Source organism: Salmo salar, chromosome ssa06, assembly GCF_905237065.1.
Source record: "Salmo salar chromosome ssa06, Ssal_v3.1, whole genome shotgun sequence".
NCBI lineage: Eukaryota > Metazoa > Chordata > Actinopteri > Salmoniformes > Salmonidae > Salmo > Salmo salar.
This window is the reverse complement of record NC_059447.1, coordinates 64,369,143-64,396,891: the sequence shown is the minus strand read 5'-3', so window position 1 is coordinate 64,396,891 and position 27,749 is coordinate 64,369,143. Positions and strand designations below refer to the sequence as shown.

At 42.7% G+C, this 27,749-nt stretch overlaps 1 protein-coding gene across 13 annotated transcripts in view; it reads right to left on the bottom strand.

The window, feature by feature from the left end:
* Positions 1–487: 487 nt before the first annotated feature.
* LOC106607820 (adhesion G-protein coupled receptor G6) overlaps positions 488–27,749 on the bottom strand; it is a 59,645-nt gene continuing 32,383 nt past the window's right edge. For 7 of the 13 annotated variants that reach the window (XM_045720821.1, XM_045720822.1, XM_045720824.1 and 4 more), the window contains 24 exons: positions 26,828–26,896; positions 25,770–25,835; positions 25,600–25,668; positions 25,157–25,225; positions 24,715–24,792; positions 18,129–18,217; positions 17,978–18,030; positions 17,806–17,853; positions 16,715–16,857; positions 16,315–16,426; positions 16,088–16,176; positions 15,624–15,825; positions 15,208–15,373; positions 14,297–14,437; positions 13,861–13,977; positions 12,855–12,900; positions 12,111–12,217; positions 11,804–11,931; positions 11,347–11,615; positions 9,957–10,059; positions 9,400–9,683; positions 8,808–8,909; positions 8,144–8,299; positions 488–2,807 (listed from right to left, as the gene is read on the bottom strand). In XM_045720821.1, the coding sequence (XP_045576777.1) occupies positions 2,617–2,807; positions 8,144–8,299; positions 8,808–8,909; positions 9,400–9,683; positions 9,957–10,059; positions 11,347–11,615; positions 11,804–11,931; positions 12,111–12,217; positions 12,855–12,900; positions 13,861–13,977; positions 14,297–14,437; positions 15,208–15,373; positions 15,624–15,825; positions 16,088–16,176; positions 16,315–16,426; positions 16,715–16,857; positions 17,806–17,853; positions 17,978–18,030; positions 18,129–18,217; positions 24,715–24,792; positions 25,157–25,225; positions 25,600–25,668; positions 25,770–25,835; positions 26,828–26,896 (2,897 nt within the window). In that variant the 3' untranslated portion in view covers positions 488–2,616. The remainder of the gene's footprint in view (positions 2,808–8,143; positions 8,300–8,807; positions 8,910–9,399; positions 9,684–9,956; positions 10,060–11,346; positions 11,616–11,803; positions 11,932–12,110; positions 12,218–12,854; positions 12,901–13,860; positions 13,978–14,296; positions 14,438–15,207; positions 15,374–15,623; positions 15,826–16,087; positions 16,177–16,314; positions 16,427–16,714; positions 16,858–17,805; positions 17,854–17,977; positions 18,031–18,128; positions 18,218–24,714; positions 24,793–25,156; positions 25,226–25,599; positions 25,669–25,769; positions 25,836–26,827; positions 26,897–27,749) is intronic. The other 6 variants (XM_014205207.2, XM_014205209.2, XM_045720827.1 and 3 more) reach the window with 3 other exon arrangements.

The following is a 27,749-nucleotide window of genomic DNA, read 5'->3' as shown; positions in this document are numbered from 1 at the left end:
CCCTGACCTGTTTGGAGAGCTCCTTGGTCTTCATGGTGCCGCTTGCCTGGTGGTGCCCCTTGCTTAGTGGTGTTGCAGACTCTGGGGCCTTTCAGAACAGGTATATATACTGAGCTCATGTGACACTTAGATTTCACACAGGTGGACTTTACGTAACTAATTATGTGACTTCTGAAGGTAATTGGTGGCACCAGATCTTATTTAGGGGCTTCATAGCAAAGGGGCTGAATACATATGCACACACCACCTTTTAGTTTTTTTGTTGACTTGTTTTTTTTATAACACGTTTTCCCCCCCATTTCACTTCATCAATTTGGACTATTTTGTGTATGTCCATTACATGAAATCCAAAGAAAAATCAATTTAAATTACAGGTTGTAACGCAACAAAATAGGAAAAACGCCAATGGGGATGAATACTTTTTCAAGGCACAAATATTAGGGTTATCATTATAACAATTAGCTAAAGTCACCTTTGTACATTTCAGTACTTTTAATTCCCTTTATTGGTGAAACACAATTCATCAATGGTGTTGAGACATACAGAGACAGCTTCAAGAAAATATATTATTGACAAAAGTTGTGGAAAAACTAATAACAGGGTTTGGAGAACGTTTTCAAATAGACCCAGACCATCCGTATTAAATCAGTGATACATCTTAAGTACAATATTGGTTTGGATCTAACCATCGTAATTTCCTAGCTCTTTGTCCTGGAAACATTATTTAATTATTAGGGAAATGTACAAATGAATCAGAGAAAATTATGTCTGGATTCTCTCTGCATTGATAGAACAATGTGCACCTCTAAATAATAGCCTATAACAAATAACATTACTTAATAAAGGTTGATTACTACTTTTCTGAATATTGGGAAATGTGTATTTTGGGATATCTTATTCAAATATGTATAAAGATGACGCCCGCAGTCATTTTCCAATTCATTGTAAAGATGAGAACTTCATCTTACGATCTCAAACCACTGTAATCCCTTCCCACAAATTCTTGAAATGAAGACCCCAAATCTGTTCAACACCACATTACCTCTTGAAATTTGGCCCCTGAGGGAATTTCTCATTGATGCTCCAATTATTTTCCCGATGCTGGAAAATAACAGTTGAGAACACTGACAGCTTCCAAAACATAACTGGCCCTATTCGCCTGCCCAGGTCAAGAGCGATGCTTTGTTTACCCACCAAGTTCCATCTTTCCAAAAACAGTATATCTATCTATCCAGGGGCATAGTCCTGATCAACTGGCATTGGGGATTCAAGAGGAACAACAAATGCAAAAAGCTCTATAGAAATAAATATAAAGACACTTTTAAACAACATTGTTCCATCGCTTCACAAACACAAACAACAATAGCTCACACAGCAACATTTATCATAATGCAATATATTCAGTTCCCCTATTGGTGGGACAATAAGACTACCATATTAAGTGAACTAAAACAACACTGAAGAGCAGATTAACATGTTGCCATTTTAAAATGTTGGCATGAACGTGGATGAACAAATAATGCCAGTGTTTGTCGTCCCTTTTCAATCATTACAGTATGTTGTGAGTTGCTGTATTGTGGAATAATTCAATGTGGAATGTTTATGAAACTATCTTACCAAATCTAAGTTTAATGGCTGCGGGTTTAGTAACCTCTACAGCCATATATTTATTTAAATACATGGCTCTGGTGACCTCTATCCATAGAAGAGTCAGACTAAATGACACTTTAAACACAGATCACCCACAGAGGTTGTCCTAAATCGAAGTGACCAAAATGAAGTAGTAGTGAATGGACCAATACCAGACATCCATTTCTGCATGTGTTATTCAGTAGTAGAGCATCTGAAGGTTTAAAAAATATATACACGACAAATATAACCGTTTTGATGATGATGTTGGTAGGCTGACCAAGATAAAGTACTTTATGCAAAACCTCCTCATGCAAGGCACTGTAAAGGAACATAACATTGCTTTCCAGCAAATAAACACATACAGGATTCACAAATAGATGACTAAAACCAGAACTACACCTCAACCTGTTCCTTTTGAGCACACATTGACAACGCTACAGCTTTTAAAAACTCCCTGATGTTTGGTAGTCTTTGGGATTGAAATATAGGCCTAAGCCTGAATATTTGGTCCAGATTGGAGGATTTTGCTTCCCTGTTGCTCATACTGGAGTTCGACAGATTGCAGAATGAGAACAGAACAGTTAAGATTGTTGATATTTCTGTACAGGAAAGGTGACCCTACTGAAAACCCAAGGCATGTGCAACACCAACTGAGAATCAATTACAGGGGGCGTATTAGATATACCATAAATATTTACACAACACATAGCCAGTTAAAGATTAATGTCACAGTATGTAAATCCCAAACTCCATTCTCCACTTAGCCCTTCCCTTTTCTACAGGACTATGCATTTCCCCACTTCCCTTTTCAGTACATCTCACTGACTGGACCAGCTGATTAAGTCAAATATTTGACAGTAAATACAATACAGCCCTGCTGCTCTGGAAGCTACAACCCTGGGGTGACACTGTGGACTGGGGGAGATCACCACTGGTTAGAGGCTAGCAGAAAAAGCAGGAGGAGGAAGAGAAGTGCTGGGTGGTCTAGAACTTGGTGCTGTGGCTGAAGCTGTCCGACATGATGATGTTCTTGTAGAAGTTGTCAGAGCGCGCCGAGCAGTAACCTTTGACCTTGTCAATGACTTGGTGCACTGGGATGATGGAGGAGGAGGAAGAGGAGGCCTCACCATCCGAGGAGACACTTTTAAGATTGGTCTGGTTGGAGTAACCTTTACCTGTCCAAAGGTGAGGAGAGATAATGTCAAGGTTCAGAAACAACACACTGATCTTTGTGCTCTTTAACAATAGTGCACAGTACATTTAATAATTTTCTTTCCTTAAACTCACAATGACACAAAACTAATGGCAAAAGACATTTGAAAAATAAGCAAGTGAAAACCACATCACTGAACACATACACAAAGTAGATCTTTAGGCCTAGATTCAATCAGATCAAGCGCTGACCGGCGATAGCAGACACCCGATGAGCAGATGTTTTGGCTGTGTCGGAGGTTGAACTGTGTTGTAGCTGTCAAATCGGTGAGCAGCTGCTCTTGCGATCACTGTCACAAAGCCACACCCGCCCACTCGCGGTAGAAGTTCAGAACAAGAAACTGTATGCTATATAGAAATAATTTGCCTCAAATTGAAAAATCATTAAACTCATTTATAAGGATTTCTATCAGCCTTATCAAGGTGTAGATTACATTTCACATTTCAGTGTTCGAACTTGTAAACAAGGCTGCATGAGATTTCTCTTAACGCAACTCCGTGCAGCCAATGGCAATGTCCTCTTTAGGTATAATGCCTGGAGCCGGTTGTGGATTTGACAGCTCTAATGCAGTTCCACCTCCGACACCATCAAAACATCAGTTATGCGGATGTTGGACAAAGCAGATATGATTGAATTAGGCCCTAAATCTATATACAATGATTGTGTATATATGATTGTAGGTTGAATATGTGGCACTCATTTTAAACAATTCTAATGCATAGGCTTTGCAAAGATGATTTGCCTGTGTTTTCCTGTAACACAGCATGTTTCTTTAGCTTAGAAAATGTTTCAAGTTTAGGTTTATGTCTAGTTATTGTTTAAATGGAGTCCCAATATTTTCTGAGCAACAATTCTCATGCATCTCTGCATTCTTGTAGAATTCATTCCTATACATGCATGCACATTCAAACAATCTTGAAATTCAACCACACACAACGGACAACTACACACATCCGTGTATCTTTCCAACATGTTTGAACCGTTTTCATCTGTTTTTATCTTATTCTTGTTTTGTTTGCCAAGTGATAATACATTTGGGTTGGTCTTTGACATTTGATGATGTCAGGGCTAAAACATCCATTGCAGTTTTGAATAGAATGACTTGAGTGGGTCAATTAAGCACAGAACACAGGCTATGCAAAGCCTTTGGCATCTTTAGTAACAGAACCGCTGGTCGCCTCCTCACCTCCTCACTCCTGACACGATATGTATGTCTATTTTCAGTTTGAGCGATAAACAGCTATAATCACGATCACATATTAATCACTGGTTATTCATGAAATGGCATCCTCACTTTGATCCTACAAAACAGTTATTTCACCAAACCAGTAATCAACTTATCTCATACACTCATTAGTCCTCACATTGCACATGTGTTCTTGATGAGGTAATGTAAGGTCATCCTTAAAGTGTGTACACTGAACCCATCCTATTACTCCTTAAAGTGTGTCCACAATAAAACCAAGTTTATTCTGCTAAGTCCCTGAGCTGCTATGTCAAGTAAGGTATTGGAGGACACCTTGTTGGCAGCTTCACACACGATTCTCACCCACTGCTTTATAGGCTCTGTCAGACTAGATTAGTCCACTAGCCAGGGGATGGCATTAATCATTGGATCAGTCCAATATGACAACATCACAGAGTAAATTGCAGATTATCTCACCAAGGCACACATCTGGAAGCAATAGGATAGTGTACTGCACTGCACGCCTGACACGGATGCACAATGATTTTCTCTTGACAAATTATCTTTCACATTACCTGAGATCTCCGTGAAATGAAGATAATAAATCATCTTATTATCACACGGTCTGTGTATACACATGTAATAAGGCACAAACATCATGCTTGAATTGTGCATTTGGTTGTAAAGTATAGGTGAGGGTGATAGCACTATCTCCATTCAATGGGTCAGGGATGCACACACACACACACACACATCTACCATTTTCCATGTGACAGTTGAATGCTGAAATGCAAGCTGTGTGTTTTACTGTGGTATCATTGCTGCTAGCAGAAAACAGAGGCATCCTAGGGGAGCAGAATTAGTGTGGTATGAGTGAGTGAGACTGACATCCAGAACCACTGAGAAGAAGGCAAAGCAGCTCCTCTGCCAAACTCTCTTATTGGTCAGATGATATTACTACAACTGTATTTATATTACTTCATGTCCATGTTTAAACCAAGTTAAACATGAATGTTATTAAGTTGTTATAGCATATTATCTTTGATTCAAATCTCGAAATGTTTTTCAATGACTTTAGAGAGAACAATGGCAGAATAGAGGTCTTTGTCATACAGGGTCTTCATGTCACCATTCAGTCTGGATTCAATCTAACTATCAAAGGAAGCATTTGGCATCGAAACTAAACGCACATATGCCAATTTTTGTGTTAATGTCAACACAATATTTCTGTTTTAAACGGTAAAATTTGTTATTGTACTGTGACACACCAGTGTTAAGGAAAAGTGCAACCGCCAGCTGTTAGGTTGAATCCAGGCCTTCATGTTCAAAAGGCGAAAGGCCAATAACACAACATTACATCACACTGTAAGGAAGCATGGAGTCAGGCTAGCTTTGATGCAGTTCAGTTTACCTCAGGAGGTTTTCCTTCGTGCTATTGGTGGGCTACATCTACACACCACAAACATAAATACATACAGGAGATCAGCCACCATGTAGCCCAGGAATAACTATTGTACACTAAAAGCAAGAAAATAAATGTTTCACACAGTCCTTGTAGACATTCAGTGAGGGAAAAAAGTATTTGATCCCCTGCTGATTTTGTACGTTTGCCCACTGACAAAGAAATGATCAGTCTATAATTTTAACGGTAGGTTTATTTGAACAGTGAGAGACAGAATAACAACAAAAAAATCCTGAAAAACGCATGTCAAAAATGTTATAAAATGATTTGCATTTTAATGAGGGAAATAAGTATTTGACCCCTCTGCAAAACATGACTTAGTACTTGGTGGCAAAACCCTTGTTGGCAATCACAGAGGTCAGACGTTTCTCTTAGTTGGTCACCAGGTTTGCACACATCTCAGGAGGGATTTTGTCCCACTCCTCTTTGCAGATCTTCTCCAAGTCATTAAGGTTTCGAGGCTGACGTTTGGCAATGTAACGGCTGTCGTAGGAGAGAGAGGACCAAGGCGCAGCGGGATGCGTGTTCATCATATCATTTAATGAATAAAGATGACACGAAACAAAACAATAAACAAAGAACGACAGGTGACAGTTTCACAGGCTACAATAATCACTAGCAGTGCAAAATACAACTACCCACAAAATCCCCAGGTGAAAACAAGCATCTAATATATGACTCCCAATCAGGAACAACGACGTACAGCTGTTCCTGATCGGGAGCCACACAAACCACACAGAAATAGACAGACTAGAAAACCATAGAAAACCAACACTAGAACAATTACTCAAACCCCAGACTACATAAACCAAACACCCCTTAAATAACACACACAACCCAAACCGTATGAAACAAATACCCCTCTGCCACGTCCTGACCAAATATAATACAATTACTCCCTCTGCTGGTCAGGACGTGACAGGCAACTCGAACCTTCAGCTCCCTTCACAGATTTTCTATGGGATTAAGGTCTGGAGACTGGCTAGGCCACTCCGGGACCTTAATGTGCTTCTTCTTGAGCCACTCCTTTGTTGCCTTGGCTGTGTGTTTTGGGTCATTGTCATGCTGGAATACCCATCCACAACCCATTTTCAATGCCCTGGCTGAGGGAAGGAGGTTCTCACCCAAGATTTGACGGTACTTGGCCGTCCATCGTTCCTTTGATGCGGTGAAGTTGTCCTGTCCCCTTAGCAGAAAAACACCCCCAAAGCATAATGTTTCCACCTCCATGTTTGACGGTGGGGATGGTGTTCTTGGGGTCATAGGCAGCATTCCTCCTCCTCCAAACACGGTTGATGCCAAAGAGCTCCATTTTGGTCTCATCTGACCACAACACTTTCACCCAGTTGTCCTCTGATTCATTCAAATGTTCATTGGCAAACTTCAGACGAGCATGTATATGTGCTTTCTTGAGCAGGGGGACCTTGTGGGCGCTGCAGGATTTCAGTCCTTCACGGCGTAGTGTGTTACCAATTGTTTTCTTGGTGACTATGGTCCCAGCTGCCTTGAGATCATTGACAAGATCCTCCTGTGTAGTTCTGGGCTGATTCCTCACCGTTCTCATGATCATTGCAACTCCACAAGGTGAGATCTTGCATAGAGCCCCAGGCCGAGGGAGATTGACAGTTCTTTTGTGTTTCTTCCATTTGCGAATAATCGCACCAACTGTTGTCACCTTCTCACCAAGCTGCTTGACGATGGTCTTGTAGCCCATTCCAGCCTTGTGTAGGTCTACAATCTTGTCCCTGACATCCTTGGAGAGCTCTTTGGTCTTGGCCATGGTGGAGAGTTTGGAATCTGATTGATTGATTGCTTTTGTGGACAGTTGTCTTTTCTACAGGTAACAAACTGAGATTAGGAGCACTCCCTTTAAGAGTGTGCTCCTAATCTCAGCTCGTTACCTGTATAAAAGACACCTGGGAGCCAGAAATCTTTCTGATTGAGAGGGGGTCAAATACTTATTTCCCTCATTAAAATGCAAATCAATTTATAACATTTTTCACATGAGGTTTTCTGGATTTTTTGTTGTTATTCTCTCTCTCACTGTTCAAATAAACCTACCATTAAAATTATAGACTGATCATTTCTTTGTCAGTGGGCAAACGTACAAAATCAGCAGGGGATCAAATACTTTTTTCCCTCACTGTACAGTACCGGTCAAAAGTTTGGACACACCTACTCATTCAAGGATTTTTTTTTTATTTTACTATTTTCTACATTGCAAAATAATAGTGAAAACATCAAAACTATGAAATAACAAATATGGAATCATGTAGTAACCAAAAAAGTGTTAAACAAATCAAAATATATTTTATATTTGAGATTCTTCATAGTAGCCACCCTTTACCTTGATGACAGCTTTGCATATCCTTGGATCTTCACTATTATTCTACAATGAAAATGGTAAAATGGTAAAAAAAAAAGTAAAATAAAGAAAATGAGTAGGCGTGTCCAAACTTGTGACTGGTACTGTATATTTTTTGGTGAATAAAATTGAAGGGGAGAAAAAGTAATGTAAAGTATCCTTCTTTTCATAACTACAAAAAGTTAACTTTGGTATGATCAAAATGTGGTTCAATGAAACAGACCAACTGAAAGTAAACAAACAGCTGTGTGTGGCTCAATATTAGACCCTCCCATAGTGTCTTACCTGCATTACTGTTGCGCTTTGCAAAGGGGTTTAGAGTTGCTTTGGCCTTGGAAGTCCAGTTTGCTGTACTAGAGCCAAAAGAGCTGGAGGACAGGGACTTCCCCACCGTGTCTGAGCTGACCTTCTTGGTGTTGTTAGTGGCCGTCTTGCTCCAGTCTGCCAGGCAACAAGAAACATTTCACACATACTTATTCAGGCAAAATTAACAGTGAAGTGATCTTTGTTACTTCAGGGTTTTATGGAGTTTCTGTGTATCATATTTGATTGCGTATAAAGCTAAGACCTCTCAGGTTTTATAGTTTAATAACCATTTTTCTTTGTTACTGTGAGTCCACAGGGCACTTTTACTGGACTCCTGTGCAGATATGTACTAGCTTATATTCCAGTGACTTTCACTTCAATAGGAATTCTATTAACATTATACAAGATTCAATATAAAATGTCAACTGAAAATATTTTAACAAGATTTTTAGCTTATATTCTTTATCACAATCATATAGCAAGTATGCTATATGCTTAGCATTGCTTAGCAATGTACAAGTACAGCAACTTCACCCCTCTCATAATAAAACCTGTTATGATAGTAGTGTTCTGAACATCAGGCCAGATATTTTCCCTGAAAAGGAGAAGTCTCTTTCTTGTCTGTTTTTTGTTAGATCTTTACCTGAGTTGTCTGCCAGGCGGAATCTGCCACAACACAAGTATCTCCTCCACTGTTTCTGGACATTCTCTTTCAGTGCACAGTGGAATATGAAGATGAATAAACCTGTTAGCCATAAAATAACAATGGAGGAAAAGGCTGTTTAATAACAAGGAAGATGACAGAGAGGACAAATAAAAGAGAGCAAGTTTGGTTCGTCTTTCAGTTGCCAGATGTTGTACCAATGAGACCTCTGGTGGAACAAATAGTATATGACATGACAATGAGGAGATGACTTATTATTGGTACCCACAGGAGGCTGCTGAGGGGAGGACAGCTCATAATAATGTCTGGAACGGAGCTAATAGAATGGCATTATGAATTCGATACCATTTCACCTATTCCGCTCCAGGCATTACCACGAGCCCGTCCTCCCCAATTAAGGTGCCACCAACCTCCCTTTGGTCTTAACATATAATACATTAGAGACCTGCTTCGTATAAGAGTTTAAAAATAAACAAAATACGCCTTTGATCCAAACATTCACATATTAGTAACCAATACTACTGTGTATTTTCCTTTAGGGTGCACAGCGCACCATAGGGTGGCCCTGTACCTTGCAGTGAGTTGAAGATGGAGAAGAGGTACATGAAGGCCAGGTTGACGGGTCCCCAGGCAAAGAAGGCGAAGCCCCAGGTCATGCCCAGGAGGAAGGTGAGACTGATGACGCTCCTCAGGTTCCTCAGCACCTCCTCACGCAGTGTGCGGTTGCTGCGCTTCCCGTTACGACCGCAGATCTGGATCATAACCACGATGAACATGGCGACATTCAGGAGGAAGATGACACAGAAGTAGCCCACACACGTTACATAGAACACCACATGGCTCCGGATCCAACAGCTGGGAGGAGAGGAGGAGGAAGAGGGAAGGAGGAAGGGGCCAGGAGAGGAGACATTAGTCAAATTGTTTGCCGTTGGTTAACTTACATGTTTTAGCTGGAAGGCTGGGCCAATATCACATATATTACATTCATTATGCACTATAATACATAGTCCTGGTCCTATGACTGACATATGGGAAGACATAAACTTGGATTACTCAAGTCTAAGACTCCATCTACATACAGAATGTCATGTTTTCTATCCTATCTCTTGAACTTGATGCAGGACTTACAATTCAGAAGAGCCTTGTCCAGTCTCCCCCTTCCCATACTCCATTTTCCCATAGGAGTTTTTGTCAATAGCTACCACTGTAGCAACTATCGCAGCAGGCAGACCTGGAAGTGAAACATGGGGGGAAATTATATATTTTTAACATTCAGGTATATGCAGGGTTGCAAAGAGAAGGTATATTACTGGTAACTTTCAAAGTTCACCAGTAAACTACCAGAATTTTGGTAACTTTCAATTGTAATTTTTGGGGTACTTCAGATTATAACAGGTTTCTGTAATTATCTCTGGACATCTTGTTTAAAATAATTAAATAAGATTATTTGAAAATAAAACAAATTGAATGACAAAGCTGTAAAACATTATTCTAGATATAAACCATCAACTAAGTGAATACTATTGGTGTTTAATATGAGGATTTCAGCATGAAATATCCTTCTATCTTTTTTTTACACACTTTTACTCATTTTATAATGTCAATATGTCTTTGTTGTAAATATTTTATCACCAAATTGGTGGCAGTGAAAAAGTAAATTATTGGAATTCTGTAAACTGGCCGTTGGGGTGGGCTTGTTGTGGGATGTGGTATTTGGGGTGGGCTTGGTGGACTTGGTGTGGGATGTGGTATTTGGGGTGGGCTTGGGGTGGGATGTGGTAATTGGGGTGGGCTTGGTGTGGGATGTGGTATTTGGGGTGGGCTTGGCGTGGGATGTGGTGTGGGATTTGGTGTGGGCTTGGTGTGGGCTTGGTGTGGGATGTGGTATTTGGGGTGGGCTCGGGGTGGGATGTGGTATTTGGGGTGGGCTTGGTGTGGGATGTGGCATTTGGGGGTTCGTGGATGGCTTTTGACCATTTATTTGGATTCCTCACATCTTAATTATTGTTAAAAAGAGGTTTGGTACATTTTGGATATTGGGTACTACATTTATTGAATATTAAATGAATCCTATAAATTGAAACGACCAATCTGGGTTCAATTGTCTTTCAACAAAATAATGTTTCAGGAATTATAATCTTATCTGTTTCTAACTATAGAAACCGTTTCAGAACAATCTGAGATGGTGGGTGTTGAAATCCTCTTTCTTGTGCTTATTGAGGTGGAATGACTCGTTGATTAGATGCTTTTTTCATTAATTAAGCTATTTTCAAGAATACATTACTAAAGTTACCATAGATTGCCATAGACTACCTGTTAATTAAAAACATTTGAGACAGTTCTGGTAACTTTGGCAAATTACCGGTAGTTTTGCAACCCTAGGTACAAACTAAGTTTGAAATTCAGTGTATAGCGAGAATAATGCATACCATGCATTTGCATTTTAATAGGAATTTGATCTATGACATAGCCAGCATACTGCATAGTAATTAGTTTATCCAACTTTAGTGCCACTTACCCCAGCCGACGATGCAGAACTTGAGAATGTACCTCCGAATGTAGGTGTTGAAAACTTTGACCAGGGCGATGTACATGTGGATGGACTCAAGGCCCATCCAGGTGAAGGATGTGAGCAGGAAGAAGTGGAGGAAGACAGCCACAGCCACACACAGGCCCTCCATTTCGAAGGAGGCCAGCCAGCCATCCAATAGGAACACCATGTTGAGGAAGAGCAGTGACGTGCTCAGGTTCATCAGGATCTTGGACGGGTAGTCACGACGCAACTTCCTGTAGAGAGGACAGACACTGAATAACACTGTCTGACTACTACAGTTCTGGTTGTCTTTCTTATAATAACATGGCCAATAACTAGGATCAATAGTCCACCTGACGTAGACAGGAAGAATTCATAAGACTAGTTATAGGAGTATTTCCTGGTCACATGTTGGAGTTGTCCAAAATGGCAATATACTCACTCAAAGGCGATATAAGTCAGAAGCGTTACAGCAGAGAAGATGGCCGATATGCCACAGCCGATGTAGGTGATGAAGGTAAGAATCTTGGTGTTTTTCTCATCAATCTGTGCAGCGGATCCAGAGATATCCTTCACAGAGAATACAGAAAATAAAAGTATTCACCAAACAAGCAAGTCAAGCTATACTTCCAAGTTATATTGTAAGATTCATACTATACAAGGACAAACTGCTGGTTTAAATGAATCAGAGAGTCACAATTATAAGGGGAAAGAGTCTCCAACTGGTTTAATGTGAACACAAGTCTTACCATTAGGATGCCAAAGTGTGTGAGATGGTCACAGAGGCAGATAGTCTTGTTTCCATTGGACATGGGACTAACCCTGCAGCCTTTACTGTTCCAGCCACCTGAACCATCTTGTGGAGACAAACACAAACTCTATAGTATATTCTAAAATTGTAAGGCTTTAACTTAAATTGAGATTGACATACTCTGAGTGTACAAAACATTGTGCTCTTTCCATGACATAGACTGACCAGGTGAATCTAGGTGAAAGCTATGATCTCTTACTGATGTCACTTGTTAAATCCACTTGAATCAGTGAACAGGTTAAAGAATGATTTTTAAGCCTTGAGATAATTGAGATATGGATTGTGTATGTGTGCCATTCAGAGGGTGAATGGGCAAGACAAAATATTTAGTTGCCTTTCAGTGAGTTATGGTAGTAGGTGCCAGGCGCACCGGTTTGTGTCAAGAACTGCAACACTGATGGGTTTTTCACACTACACTAACAGTTTCCAGGTTGTATCAAGAATGGTCCACCACCCAAAGGACATCCAGCCAACTTGACACAACTGTGGGAAGCATTGGAGTCACCATGGGCCAGCATCCCTGTGGAACGCTTTCGACACTTTGTAGAGTCTATCCCCAACGAATTGAGGCTGTTCTGAGGGCAAAAGTGGGTGCAACTCAATATTAGGAACGTGTTCTTAATGTTTTGTACACTTAGTGTATATTTCAACAAGCAAAATATGAGTTTTTTTCCCGACTTACTTTTCATGATAAAATCCCAGAACATGCAGGTTGGCTTTGGCTTTGGCTGAAAGACACAATCACTGTCTGATTACAGGTAGACGTTCCAGGTGTTAATTTGTATTGTACTTACGACTTTAACTGTTGAACTACGATCAGGCATAAACAATCATCAATTGAGTGGTTACAGACAAAATGTTTTTACCTAAGTGGAATGAGAAAAGAAAAGAGAGGGAGGACAAAAAGTAAAAAACAGGGGGACTGGAGGGAAGCAAAGAGAGGAGAAAGGAACAGATTATATGAAGTTTATTTCCAAAATGCTATTTTTTCACATTTGTGTTTTCTCATCCAAATGATTGCTTATGAGTACCTTTATGTGTGTGTAAAGTATTACTGTTCTCAGATGTATAATTCCTAGATTTTAAATGTGTATGAATTTATTTAAAAAAATTCTAAACTTTCTATATATCCATTGTTTAGCTGTAATGGAATATTCGTATCCTGTATATTTGACTGTGATATGTGGTTGTCTCACATAGCTTTCTTAAGATGAATGCACTTACTGTAAGTCGCTCTGGATAAGAGCATCTGCTAAATGACTAAAATGTCAAATGTAAATGTTTTGCATACAGCTCCTCTCATATTACTGTATTGAAATGGTTTAAATATTGATGTCAATAATGTATCATTTGCACAGTTCTTTATTAAAAATGTAGTTATTTGTTACATTTGACTGTGCAAAGCCTAGCAGTACTACTTATTTCTCTGAGAGTGAGGAGGCATTTCGCCCCCCAAAATATTATTTGTCTCTCTGAAATGAAACCATCAAGTGATAGATTTTAAACAAGTAAGTTACATACGTCATTAAACACCCCCATGCCATGATTAGCTAGTGAAAAAACACCAATGTTTTTAAGAATTTCCTTAAACAATAAAAGCTAATTTACCAACATTTCTGAAAATGGATATATCATTTTGGAATGAAACTCTTCATATAGAGGTGAGAGGAGGAGGGCGGGTCGACTACCTGGTAGTTCAGGTGTAATATCTCAATCTCCACGGGATCCTGCAGGTTACTGATGGAGTAATTGCCCACACTACTGGCCACAACATAGCTGTTAAGAGACAACCCGTCCTGTTTATCCTGAAAATGATAAAAGAAAAGTTTGATTTCGAAATATAAACACATAACACTCAAAACTATAGATTCACATACCAGGCATACGAATTACCATGCATTAGTAGGAAACAAGAAAAATCACAACATGCTAAGTTGACACACCAGATGTATTGAATTGCATCAAAAAGAGGTATAAACCTGAAAATATCACTGAAATCTATAGATTCACATACCAGACACATGAGTTACCATCCATGAAAAGGATGTGTGAGAAAAGAAAACATATTGTTATATGCTGAAAATACACTAAATCAGATACATTCCACCAAAAAGAGGTATAAACCTGGAATAGTCCTATCTTGCTGAAGAACATGAAGTTAATCCTGGAGATGGCAGCGGTCTCAGCGTCGGTTAGGTTTTTGAGCAAAGTAGCTGGCAGTGTGACCTGAGCCAGGGGATTCAGCTGATTAGACTCAAAGTCAATCTGGTGGGAGAGAAGTTAGTTAGACCACTGACTTTGCCATTAACAATTTGAATTTGATCATCCAACGTAGACAGAGGTATGCTGATTATTATGCTGATTATATAATGAGTCCCCTGCTGTGCCATCTGGAGGTCACTTCCAAACCTCTGTGGTGGACAGGTGGCTTATGACTAAAGTGTGCCCATTCTGCTGGCACAGCATTGGCACAGCATTGGCACATATGGCAGGGGCATAGGGTAAAACACATGAAACCGAGCGTGAGGGAAGGCTGTGGTGGACTTGACGTTAGTCAGCTGTATCATGTTCGCTTAACACTACGATCCTTGCAGAATGATAAATGACAGGACTCCCACTCCGTCCATGCGCGTCACAAGGTTGCGAGTGTGTTGTGGCTACAGAAAACACTCTTAACGACTGAAACAAATAGACATCCTGCCATTTATGTTAAATGGACTCAACAGGCCTGATGGGTTGTGAGTCACCTTTAACACACAACTAGAGTTTCCACGGGAAGGCTTTCCTGGAAGCCCTGCCTGACTGGTAGGACTGGCTCACACACACAGTAGGAGCGAGGCATAACATACCCTATTTACTCTCAAGGCACATTGACTGTGAATGAAACAATAACCTCAGCTCTCATCTTGGCAAGTATGTATGTTATGAACAGTCCCTGCATATATAGTACCACACGCCCAGTACAGTACAGTGCAGCAGATAATACTGATTTCTGTATTACACTTCTGTATATCACTGACCCTAACTGTCCGTACCTGGAGGTCTGTGGTGTTGGGCTGTATGAAGGCACTGAAGGAGGTCCCGTTGAACTTGCCATGGTTCAGTGTTGAGATGCCCAGAGCCAGATTTTTAGAGGTGATGCTCACTGAAGGCCCATCAAACTCTAACTTCTGAACCAGCTCATCTACCGTCTTCAATGTCCTACACGCAGATAGAGAGTTATCATACTAATGGACTGGATAGTGACTTTCACTAGGGTCTCACAGTGCTTTACTTTGGTAGAAAGAGACCACACAAAGTCAACATACAGTACATCTACCTGGGAGATATAGTCATAACTCATTTATGCTTACTCCCAGCATGCTGGACACAGTAAGAGGTGGGTTCTGAGGAGAGGAGAGACAGCGGCAGTGGGAGCAGACAGGGGGAAGATGAGGAGAAGGTATCTTACCTCTCTGAGGCTACAGCCAGGGCTGACACAGAGCTGGTCATCACGTTGGAGATGATGTTCAATACGGTGGTGGCCAGAGTGGTGTTGATCTTGGCCACGTTGACCAGCTCCTTCACTTTGTCCACCACCTTGGACACCTCGTCTGTGGAGAGCTCGTTGTTGGTGATGTCAGCAAGCTGGTCGGCAACTTCAGCAGCGTTCTCTGTTTGGGGAAAGTTAGGCAGAGAGATAAACAACTAGACGAGGGCTGTCAATAGATAATCATTATTAGTTGTCTGCTGACTGTCCACGCTCTGCCATGGTGAGGCTGTAAACACGTTTTATCTCTAAAACCGCATCTCAGTGGGCATCTCTGTCCCTCTATCGTGTTGAGATCAAATATATCTCAAGTATTCATTCTTGCAGCTGTTTTGATTCTATCTGCTGTGGAATCATTAAAGTGATTTAAGATGTCGGTGGCCTACCTGCCGAAACATTGATGGAATCGATATCAGTGCAATTACTGAGGTCTGGGGCGCCCCAAAACGCAGTGTAATTCAGGGGGCTGATCACACTGGGGACAAATCAACACAAAATCAGATCTAGTATTTTAGATTGATCCAAGATGAATTACCTCAAACAAGTTCATGCATACAATGTCAGAATATCAATAGTTTGACATAGTTTGATATAGTGAACGTGTCAGTCTCACCATGTTCTGGATGTGTTCTGGTCTTTGTTGGGGAAACAGGGGACATACTGAGTGACCGTTGGTCTGCTCTCTGGCCAGATATAATGGAGGGGAGTTTCCTCCGGGCAGTTCTCTGAATGGGAGAGAGAAAACCATGCAACTTAAAAATGTTAACACCGCACATCAGCAATATATTAATGTCCAATGACTACAAGAGGAAGTTGGGAAACGTTACAGGAATTCACATTTCAAACCTAATCAAATTAGGAGGTGCTTTAGAGACGATGTGCGACTGCGCACCATGAATTACATTTTTTTCTCTGGGCTGTGGGAGTGTCATGTTTTTTCCACAGTCACTTTCTGCAGTAAGAAGAGAGGCATTAAAATGATTAAAGCGGGTCTGGGTGAGATCATGTCCTACCGACAGACTGCACGGCGACAGTTTCTAGTTCCAGTCCATTGCCAATGTTAGTGCTTCTTCCCACCACCCTGGTGGAGATGGCTACTTCTCCCAGGGTCACATTGGTAGAGGTCTGATAGACCAGCAGAGCCTGGCAAGTGTATCTGGAGGGGGAAGAGGATGAGGGAGAGGAGGAGGGAGTAGGAAGAGGAGGAGCGATGGAAGTGGAGGAGGGGTGGGGAAGAAGGAAGCGGAGGAGCGGTGGGGAAGAGGAGGAGGAGGAAGGGTGGGGAAGAAGGAAGAGGAGGATGGAAGGAAGGAAGAGGAGGAGGGGTGGGGAAGAAGGAAGAGGGGTGGGGAAGAAGGAAGAGGAGGAGGGGTGGGGAAGAAGGAAGAGGAGGAGGGGTGGGGAAGAAGGAAGAGGGGTGGGGAAGAACGAAGAGGAGTGGGGAAGAACGAAGAGGAGGAGGTGTGGGGAAGGAAGAGGGGTGGGGAAGGAAGAGGGGTGGGGAAGAAGGAAGAGGGTGGGGAAGAACGAAGAGGGGTGGGGAACAACGAAGAGGGGTGGGTAAGAAGGAAGAGGGGTGGGGAAGAAGGAAGAAGAGGAGGGAAGGAAGAGGAGGAGGGGTGGGGAAGAAGGAAGAGGAGGAGGGGGAGGAGGGAGGAAGAGGAGGAGGGGTAGGGAAGAAGGAATAGGGGTGGGGAAGAAGGAAGAGGAGGAGGGGTGGGGAAGAAGGAAGAGGGGGTGGGGAAGAAGGAAGAGGGGTGGGGAAGAAGGAAGAAGAGGAGGGGAAAGGAAGAGGAGGAGGGAGTGGGGAAGAAGGAAGAGGAGGAGGGGTGGGGGAAAAGGAAGAGGAGGAGGGGTAGGGAAGAAGGAATAGGGGTGGGGAAGAAGGAAGAGGAGGAGGGGTGGGGGAAAAGGAAGAGGAGGAGGGGTAGGGAAGAAGGAATAGGGGTGGGGAAGAAGGAAGAGGAGGAGGAGTAGCAGGAGACTTAACACACATGGAAAGGCAGGCCTAATGAATTACTATAATTTTTTTGTCACGTGACGTGGTCAGGAAAAACTCCGATCCTTACCTACTACAGTATACCATAGTAAAAATTGGCCTTACTTTTTACTGGCACTCCTCTTAAGCTGTGAGTCACTGTTAGGCTGGATACTGGAAACAAGATGAACAAATTAGGGTGGACATCATTATTGACCAGTAATACAACTCTAAAGAATAATACATTGAATGGACATGGAAGTGCATTTTATGATGGTACAAATATCTAATTGCTTACCTGAAATTATCGACATAGACCACATGTGTCCAGTTTTGGAATGTTTGATTGAGCTGTTAATGAATCAGTAAATCAGTCAATTCAGTGAGTTCATCTGGTATTCTATCCATGCTTTGATCCAAGATGAATTGAACATGACAACAAGCCTTACCCATTGTGCAACAGTTTTCTCAACATCAGACTCTGTTAGTTTGGCCTCCTTGTCATTGACAACAAAGGAGATCCTGTAGAAAAGACCCTCTGCAATTGAAAAGCAGAAGAAAAAAAAATCTGTATTTGACACAGGTAATTTACAACACTTAATGGAACATTTGTCTGTGCTGCATAGCAGGAGTGCAGGGGTTGAGACAAAATTTTGTCATTTAAAATCCAATTTCATATGACAAATGATGTTGAAAGGCTGCTACTCCACAGATAAAACATGTGGGGGGAGTGTTTCATCAGGAAAAGGATCAATTAAAATACTCGGTTATCATCCTAGATGACACTTATCAAAATGGAACTAATGGCCATAGTGCATTGTATGACTGATGTGTATTCACGGGCCAAATGGGTGATTGTAAATTACAGCATATCAGTGGAGGCTGCTAAGGGGACGACGGCTCATAATAATGGCTGGAACATAGCAAATGGAATGGCATCAAACACATGGAAACCAAACCTTATTCTGCTCCAGACATTATCACGGGACCAACCTCCCCAGTTAAGGTGCCACCAACCTCCTGTGGAGCAAATACTGTGTGGTACGTCACTCTGTTTGATTGTGTTGGTGGTCTGCTGCTATGCCTCACAGCCATCACAAGATGGCTCCCAAGCCTCTCCTGTTGTTAGTGCTGAACTAGCTGCAGTACGATGCTGTTTCTACTCCATGCCAAGACTGTTCTTAAGAGACTCCAGTGATTGCCGATCAGGAAGGAAGGCCACCTCAGAATGTTTTGAAGTATCCAAAATGTATGTGGTTTATCTTTGTTGATCAAGAGCGTTCTTTTCCTTTGATTTGCTATAGTATAGCAATAACATATTACATTTAGATGAGCAGTTATTTGCTCTAAAATCAAATGATAACAGCATTGGAAGTCTCCAAAGAAACAGGAATGATTGAAAACTTAAAATCACAAGAGGAGAGCTGCGCCCCCATGAGGGACGCCCCATCAGCCGAGCAGAGGCCACTATAGAGCTTAATGATTGGTAAACTACAGTACACGCCTATGTTAATGTTCTACGCCCCATCCAAAATCACAACACAACCTCAATCATCAACCTCCTCCAACAGGGCACCCCATTTTCACCAGATTAGATTTTCCCCTATCAACATACCACCACTACAACAGTAGCATTCAAAGCAGAGATTAGGTGATCGAGAGGCTCTCTCTCTTTTTGTTTCTACATCTACGTTATTATTGCAAAACATACTGTTCCCGGTTGAAAGTCCACACAGACATGATAAATGAAAGCGAGCTTTACATTGGCATGGGGCAATAACAGGGGTGCCCGCGGTGCCCGCTGAGGTCTGTGGGGTGGCATGTGTGGTGGACACTGTGCCACTGCCTGCATTCACCCCTCTATGTGGAGTGGTAAGAGGCAAGTAGGGGCCCTTTGTGGCTACAAAAGACTGCTCATCCATGCCAATGACGGCTAGTGGATTGGAAGTTGTCTGTGTCTCGGTCTCTCGGTCTGTGTTGGTGTTCTGATTCACAGTCACATTGTTGCCAGGGACCATACTGCTTACTGACGTGCTTGCAGCAATAGAGGGTGTGTGATCGATGAGGGCCGGTCCATGTTTACCACCCTGTGTGTCCTCACTGTGGTTGGCCCTCCAGGGGACTGATAAAGGGCCAGCCCCAGCAAGGTAAGTGTTTAGGGCCATAGGAGGCTGGCTGTTGGAGGTATAGGTGGACTGGATATTTGGGAAAACAGTTGGCTGTTTGTTGGCAGTGGTGAGTTGTATGTTTGAGGCAGAAGAGGGGAGGATATTTCTGGTAACAGCGGTGGGCTGTATAATTGCAGCACTAATGGTGGGGTTACTGAAGGCAGCAGCAGTGAGCTGTGTGTCTGGGGCAGCGAGTGATACTGTGCTCTCTCTGCTCTCTCCATGCCAGGCCAGTGTTCCGTCAGTTCCAGCAGGCTGAGTGGGCTTTGATTGGCTGCCAATGAGTGTGGAGGATTGTTGGAATGCAGCCGTTGATCGGGTGGGCAGTGAGGCGCCAGCTCCCGAATCAGCCATGTTGGCTGCTCCGGCAGACAATGTCCCACTCAGAGGGGGGATATGGGTGGGAAGGGGAGTGGGGGTAGGGGTGGGGAGCAGCCTCTCCTCTCTAATACGAGGAGGGTTTGTTGTCATCGGTCTGTGGAATAAGAGGGCTTCAGAAGCGTCTGACATGAGCTGGTCTGCCCTGGAGGTCATGGTAGAGAGGGGCTCAGACACTGGGGTGTGTGTGTCTGTGTGAATCACACTGCCAAGACCACTGACCGGCCGTTTCCAGCCTAATTCATGCATGTAAGCATGCCGCTGGGGTTCATGGGTAACAACACTGCCATATTCTGATGCTGTGCTGCTGATGAGTGGCGTTGGCAGAGTCAGAGGACGAGAGGGGGCTAGCAGGGAGTAGAGGTGGAGGCTGGTCTGGGAGAGATATTCAGATCCATCATCATTGATGTGTGAGGTCCCATGGTGTCCAAGCTGGGCTACAGATGGCTCGCTCTGCGTGCTGGGGCGGAAGACGGATCAGCGATGGAGAGGAGGACGAGCCACTTATGGGTGACATGTGGACTTTTTCTCCTTCCTGTCGAGCCGAGTGTCTCTCCATCCCATCTGCACTTTCCCATTCAGTAACCGTGGTGATATTAAGCTGCTCTGGCAAGTCTGTCTCAGACAGGAGGTCAGAGCTGAGAGAGACCAAGCTGAACGTGGTGCGCAATGCATCCCTCCACTCCTGTCTGCTTGGGGAGATTGTATTAGGAGGTGAGGACTGAGAGAAAGTCCATTCGTCCGTCACGGTGGCTGGGAGGAGGGCCTGGTGGTGTAGTTGCTCTGTGATAGGAGTGACAGATAGATGGGATGTATGTGAAAAACCTCTCAGGTTAGAACTGAGTGGATTAAAGCCCTCCTGCCCCTCTAAGCTGCCCAACACACTGTCTGACACACTGCTCATATACGACGATGGCTCCAGAGCCAGAGGTGAATATAAACTGATCCCCTCACTCTGGCTACCTGACTCAGAGGCAATACTCTCACTGGGAACCATACCGTCCACAGGATGAGAGTTAGTCAAGAAGGAACTTAATTGATTCCTCAAAGAGGGTAAAACCAGGTCACTGTGGTGTTTGCCAGAGGAAGAGAGGTATGTTTTCTCAAGGACGGGTGTCAGAGCTGTAGCGGCATCAGTAGGGACTGACAGAGACAGTGGACTGGGCCTTGTACCCTCCCGCATTAATACGTGTCTTTGAATCTCCATGGAAGGGAGCGATGTCTCTGTCTCAGTGGCAGCTGGCCTGACGTGTCCTGAATGACTAACATCACCTTGTTCCATACTGTGAACGGAAGAGGGGGAGAAGGCAGGATGGGGAGAGGTGGGGAGAGGTATGGTTGGAGTGGTGGGGAGGGAGTTAGGGGCCGGTATCTCTGTGATCACGGCTGTCCATAGGCTATTTGGCATAGCAGACGTGGTAGGTATGGATATGGGACTGGGACTGGGTGTGGGTGTGTAGTCTTTAGGTATAGAGACCTCCATTGTGGGGTCATTGTCAGTGGTAATCCCGACCCTCTCAGAGAAACAGAGCTTGGCTACTGTTAATAATGAGGGAGACTGTGTGGCGATGTTTGAGAGGGACTGAGTGGTTCTCTCTGCTGTTTGCTCACTGAAGCTGCTGCCGGGCCGGGCCTGATCCATTTGCACACCTGTCCTCTCCAGAGTCGTGCTGAAAGGATGGATTTGAGCCCAGCTGCTGTGTGCTGCCACCACCACACCCTGCTCCCCAGTCCTAGCCTCTCTCCCAGCCTCTGCCAGCGCGCCTCCTGCCAACGCCTCCTGGGGCAAACTGGGCTCCGATTGATTGTGTAAATGTTCCCCTCCTCCCATGGCGGTAACAGGGTCGCTCACAGTCACACAGCCTGGGCCCTCAGTACTGACTCCAGTCCCAGCGTGGGAAAGGTTCTGTGGGCCAGAGGCGGCCAGAGCCAGGCCTTCATCCAGGGAGTAGGACGAATCATATTGGAAAAGGCTAAAGGGGTCATCCCCTAGGTCCAGGTCGTAAATGAATGGCTCAGAGCCTGATGTGTACTCCTCCAGGGGCTCAGTCCAGTTCACAGTGCTGCTGTTGCTGTTCTCTCTGCTGGGACTCAATGGGATCCAGTGGGGGGGAGCCATGGGCTGATTCTTCTTACGGTTGCTGAGTGATGCTGACGCAGCTGCTGGGAATGACTCCACGTCCTCCGCATCGCTACTGTTCCCAACATCCACCGGTCGCCATGGGAACGACCCCTGGGGACTGGTCACGGCCCTGGATACAGCATGCGTTTTCCTGGCCACGGGCGCTGTTGTTGTTGTAGTCAACTTGGGCCTGAGGGACATAATTGTTGCTGGTACAGGATGAGGCTTGGTTAGATAGAGGATGGGTCTGACTGGGAGGCGGGTAACAGAGGCCTCAGGTTTCTTCCTCACGGGCCAGATGAGTGGGGTGGAGATGTAGCCCAGGGAGGTTTTAGAGCTGCGGGGGCCAGGCAGGACGTGAGGCCTGGTGTGGGGGGTGGTGGTGGTGGAGGGGGTCACTGGACGGGGGGTGAGCCGGAGCACAGACCACAGATACACCGCTCTCTCCTTCTCTGTGGCGCCTCAGTCCAGTCAATATAAAAACGGAGGGGTCAAAGCAGGTTACATATTTTAAATACAGACGATTTTGGAAACAGGGTCTTCTAGCTGAATAAACAAATACAAAATAGTAGCCTATGGTCCTATTCCATAGGCATTAGGCAGACTGCATGGAAGAATACAGTATTTGGATCACCTATATTTACAGCAGTCAACTAGGCCTTCCCTGATATTGTTAACATCATCTTGGCTGAGAATAGGATAGAGTGGGAGTGAGAGGGAAGCAGACAGGTGGAAGCAGGCTGAGAGAGAGAACAGGAAGCTGCAGAGTCTCATTACAAACAAGACAAGGACAAGCTTAGTGAGAGTGTGTGTCTTACCCAGCTTAATGATGTTAGTGGACATGACAGTAGGAGACATGTTAGTCGAGGACGGTGGGGTAGTAGTGGCATTAGACACTGTTAGCAAGAGTGACAATACAACTAAGTCAGCAAGGAGAGCATCTCGAGATTTCCCATGTGTACGTCTTACCCAGCTGAGCAGAATTTTTGCAACGTTAGAAGACATGCCAGTAGAAGGAACCAACAATAATGTAAAAACTTCAACTACTGAAAAAGTGGAAGATAATATGTGTGATTAATCACAGTTCTTTTTTGAAGATGTGTACAGTAACTACTCATAAGCCTTTCTGAAATACGTAAAGCGACATTTAAAAAATGTTCAGCTTCATATTCATCATCTCCAGCACCACCCCAACGTCAACATATGTGAAAATGGTTCACTTCTATGTTTTGTTGGAAGAAGGATAGAGGAAGATAACTGTTTCCAATTACATCACTGGTGTGCATCATGCGATTTTAACCAATTACGAGTAGGAATTGCCTACTAATTGGTTGACAGTGGTGTAAAGTACTTAAGTAAAAATACTTGAAAGTACTACTTAAGTCGTTTTTGGGGGTATCTGTACTTTACTATTTATATTTTTACTCTACTACATTCCTAAAGAAAATGATGTACTTTTTACTCCTTACATTTTCCCTGACACCCAAAAGTACTCGTTACATTTTGAATGCTTATCAGGACAGGAAAATTGTCTAATTCACGCACTTATCAACCAAACATCCCTGGTCATCCCGACTGCCTCTGATCTGGCATACTCACCAAACACAAACTGTGCCCCTGGCTATCCGTAAATTAAAAAAACAAGAAAATTGTGTCGTCTGGTTTGCTTAATATAAGGAATTAAAAATGATTTACACATTTACTTTTGATAGTAAAAGTCAATTTAAAACCAAATACTTTTAGACTTTTACTTGAGACATTTTCTTTTAAGGAATCTTTACTTTTACTTGAATAAAGAAAACTGGTACTTTTTCCACCACGGTCGGTTGATGATGTCATTGGAAACAGTTATCTTCCTCTATCTTTTTTCCTACTAAACATAGAAATGCACCATTTTCACATATGTTGATGTTGGGGTGGTGCTGGAGATGATGAATATGAAGTTGAAAGTTGTGAACCTTTAAACACTTACTAAACCCTTTTATCGTGTAGCCTACCTTGGTTATTTTAGTAATTCTATAGTTGTATCATAGATGCAAAACTTTGAAAAATGGACTCTCCATGTCCTACACTTTGAGATCTGTTTGCCCAATGTGTTTGAAAGTTACAGTGACATATGCAAATTGTACTGAACAAAGACAGCAGGTGTGTCTTACCCGGGGTAGTAGTGATATTAGCTGGGGTGTTAGTAGTAGGGGATAATGGGGGAGTAGTCGTTACTGTTAGCAAGAGAAAAGGGACAGAACATTTTATTCAAAAAGAAGAATAACACATTTGAGAAAAAAGTGAAGAAGTAAAAAAATATTGAATTCTCCCAAGTCATTCCTTAGTCAATAAAAGGCAAAAGAGAAAAGTGGGGTGTCTTACCACGCGCTGTGTTGTTAGTGGTAGGCAAGTTAGTTGTAGCTGGGTTTGAAACAATGGTTGTAGCAGAAGCTGTCAGTGCTGGTAGAACATGGGGGGTGCAAAATGGTTACAAAAAAAATAGAAGGCAATTACGGCAAAACACATGATACAGGGCTACAATAGGTGGCTACTATAGGGGTTTTCAAAAATAGAAGCCTTATCAAGAACCACTTAGACAGCATTCACTACTGAGTCCATTGTTTAAAGCGAGCTACATGAGCAAACATACCATACTCCCATTGAGAAGCCATGACAATTGCTTCTCAGCCTAATCCATCTGGAAAGTTCCAAGTTGGTCAAGGATGGAACCGCTTTCAAACCCATTCCCCACACATAAAGAAAAATGCCACAAGCAGATTTTTCCATGAGTACAAAACAAGAGAAAAACAAAAACACATCTTACCATTGGTTGTGCTGTAGAATAGAGTTGTGTTAGTAGCGGCTGCTGCAGATGGGATAATGGTTTGAGTAACTGGTGACAAGGACAGCAAATGTGAACTAAATGGTTTGAAAGAGTGAAATGAACACACACAAACAATAAGCAATGCTCTAGAGTATGCATGGGGTTTATATGGGTCAATACGTTGCCATGCAATTTTTAATTATAAGACGCAAATGGAATAAACAACAAACAACATCACTGGCAAGATCTCTCATCTCTACCTTTTCTCCTGAAGGTAAATGACAATGCAGTGACTGCCAAATGTCATGTGATCTGACTAAATTACGTAGACATATATGAAGGTAGCAAATTGAAGCATTCAGAAAAAAGATATTTGCACTATAACGATAATCAGATCAAATTGTCATCAACTGAGATCAGATCCATTGCTAGAGATACCTTACCAGTGGTTGTGCTGGGTAATGTCGGCACATTAGTTGTAGCTGCAGTAGTGGTCGTGGTAGTGGTTTGAACTGGTGACATTTACAGCACAAGTCAGCAAAAAGAGGGTATAATAACACAGTGGTTAAATAATGAGGGGAAATAATGTTGCGAACTAAAGATGGCACCTTACCAGTTGATGAGCTGGTAGTTAGAGGCATGCTAGTAGTGGTGGCAGATGAAGTGGTAGCAGAGAGAGCTGGTGATAAGGATGTACAGCAGACACAGTATGAGATGAGATGAGTAAAGGAAGGTGAAGTATTGAGAGCAAGAGGTTGAGATCATGGAGTTATGAATTGGCCATGAAGCATCCACATCTGATCAACTATCAGGACAGTTACACATTTGACTGTCAAATGAACCAGTGTACTCCGTTTTGGATAGGGGCTTAGCTACAGTGAGTTAAATCAACGTTGTTCCTTCATACAATTGATGCCATGCCAATAGTGGCTCCAAACTTGAAATGGAAACCCCAGGACCTTGTTTGCTTTACTTCAAGGAAGAGTCAGATATGAGAGAGATGGAGATCAAACGTCTTCTGCCGCAAAACTATTAGCTAGTACAGTATCAGAGGCATGGTGTTAACCTGCTGTATGGCCAGCAAACCACCAAACGGCCAATTAACTCATCAAACAACTCTTCTTCATTTTTTCATCAAACATGTCTTATTACGAGGCTTCCCACAGTATGGAATCCCACATGCTAAAACTGGTGGCTGATTTTCATAAATCTTTATTTTATTTGGGCTGGGAAATTAACTATATTTTAGAAATGAATCAAGTGTTGCAGATGTGCCTCTGGCGGGGTTAATCAAATCACAAATACGTTTTATTAACTCATTTTCTTAGGTTAGGTCGAAGTTTAAGTGAATGCACCTCCATGCCGCCAACAGTGGAGTCAGTATTATATGGGTTTAATAGACTGGAATTGGCTGTGCGTTTTTTTTAGAGGGAGCCATGAGAGCAATCACTGAGACCATTTTTGGATAAGACTGAAATATCTCTAGTTCAATGGGCCACCTGTCAATATCCCCTCAATCAGTTAGAGTGGCCATTTTCCATATTGATTAAAACACCCATCAGCTGCACTCTGTGTGGAGTAGATAGTATTGGTTTACCTTCACAATAACAAGACAGGCTGAAAATAACATGTGCTCATTACAAACAATGGGGATGAGGGATGGATGCTTACCGTGGGTTGTTGAATTAGTAGCAATCATGTTAGTGGTGACAATGGATGAGCTGGTGGAAGTTAATGTTGCTGGTTGCAGGGAAGGATGGAGAAAGGTTACATATGGATTAAATGGGTGTAAAGTGAGATGACACAAATGCAAGATGACTGATGAGGCAATGAATACAAGCGTAGCATGAGGAATATGAATACAAATATGCAGAGAAATCTTGTGGAGTCGCGTAATGCAGTAGATTGAAAAGCGATTAAAAGCTTTAAAAGTTGTAATAATATTCAGTATAATGTGGATTCTACCAGGATAGGATCACCAGATGAAGAGATGAAATCTATTTCTCTGTCAAATACAGTTGAAGTCGGAAGTTTACATACACTTAGGTTGTAGTCATTAAAACTCATTTTTCAACAACTCAACAAATTTCTTGTTAACAAACTAGTTTTGGCAAGTCGGTTAGGACATCTACTTTGTGCATGACACTAGTAATTTTTCCAACAATTGTTTACAGACCCCATTCCCTCCCTTCCCGCCTCTCTCTCTCCCCACGGAATGGAAGGTCTACTTCTCATGGTTCTTCAGTTGAATTTGGAAGCTTTATGGCAAATGACAAGGTGTGGAGGGTCCCATAACTAGGAGATCAGGGTACAGAGAGTATGTTTCCAGTGTACACACTACATCACTGGCAAGATCTCTCATCTCTACCTTTTCTCCTGAAGGTAAATGACAATGCAGTGACTGCCAAATGTCATGTGATCTGACTAAACTACGTAGACATATATGAAGGTATCAAATTGAAGCATTCAGAAAAAGGATATTTGCACTATAACGATAATCAGATCAAATTGTCATCAACTGAGATCAGATCCATTGCTAGAGATACCTTACAAGTGGTTGTGCTGGGTAATGTCGGCACATTAGTTGTAGCTG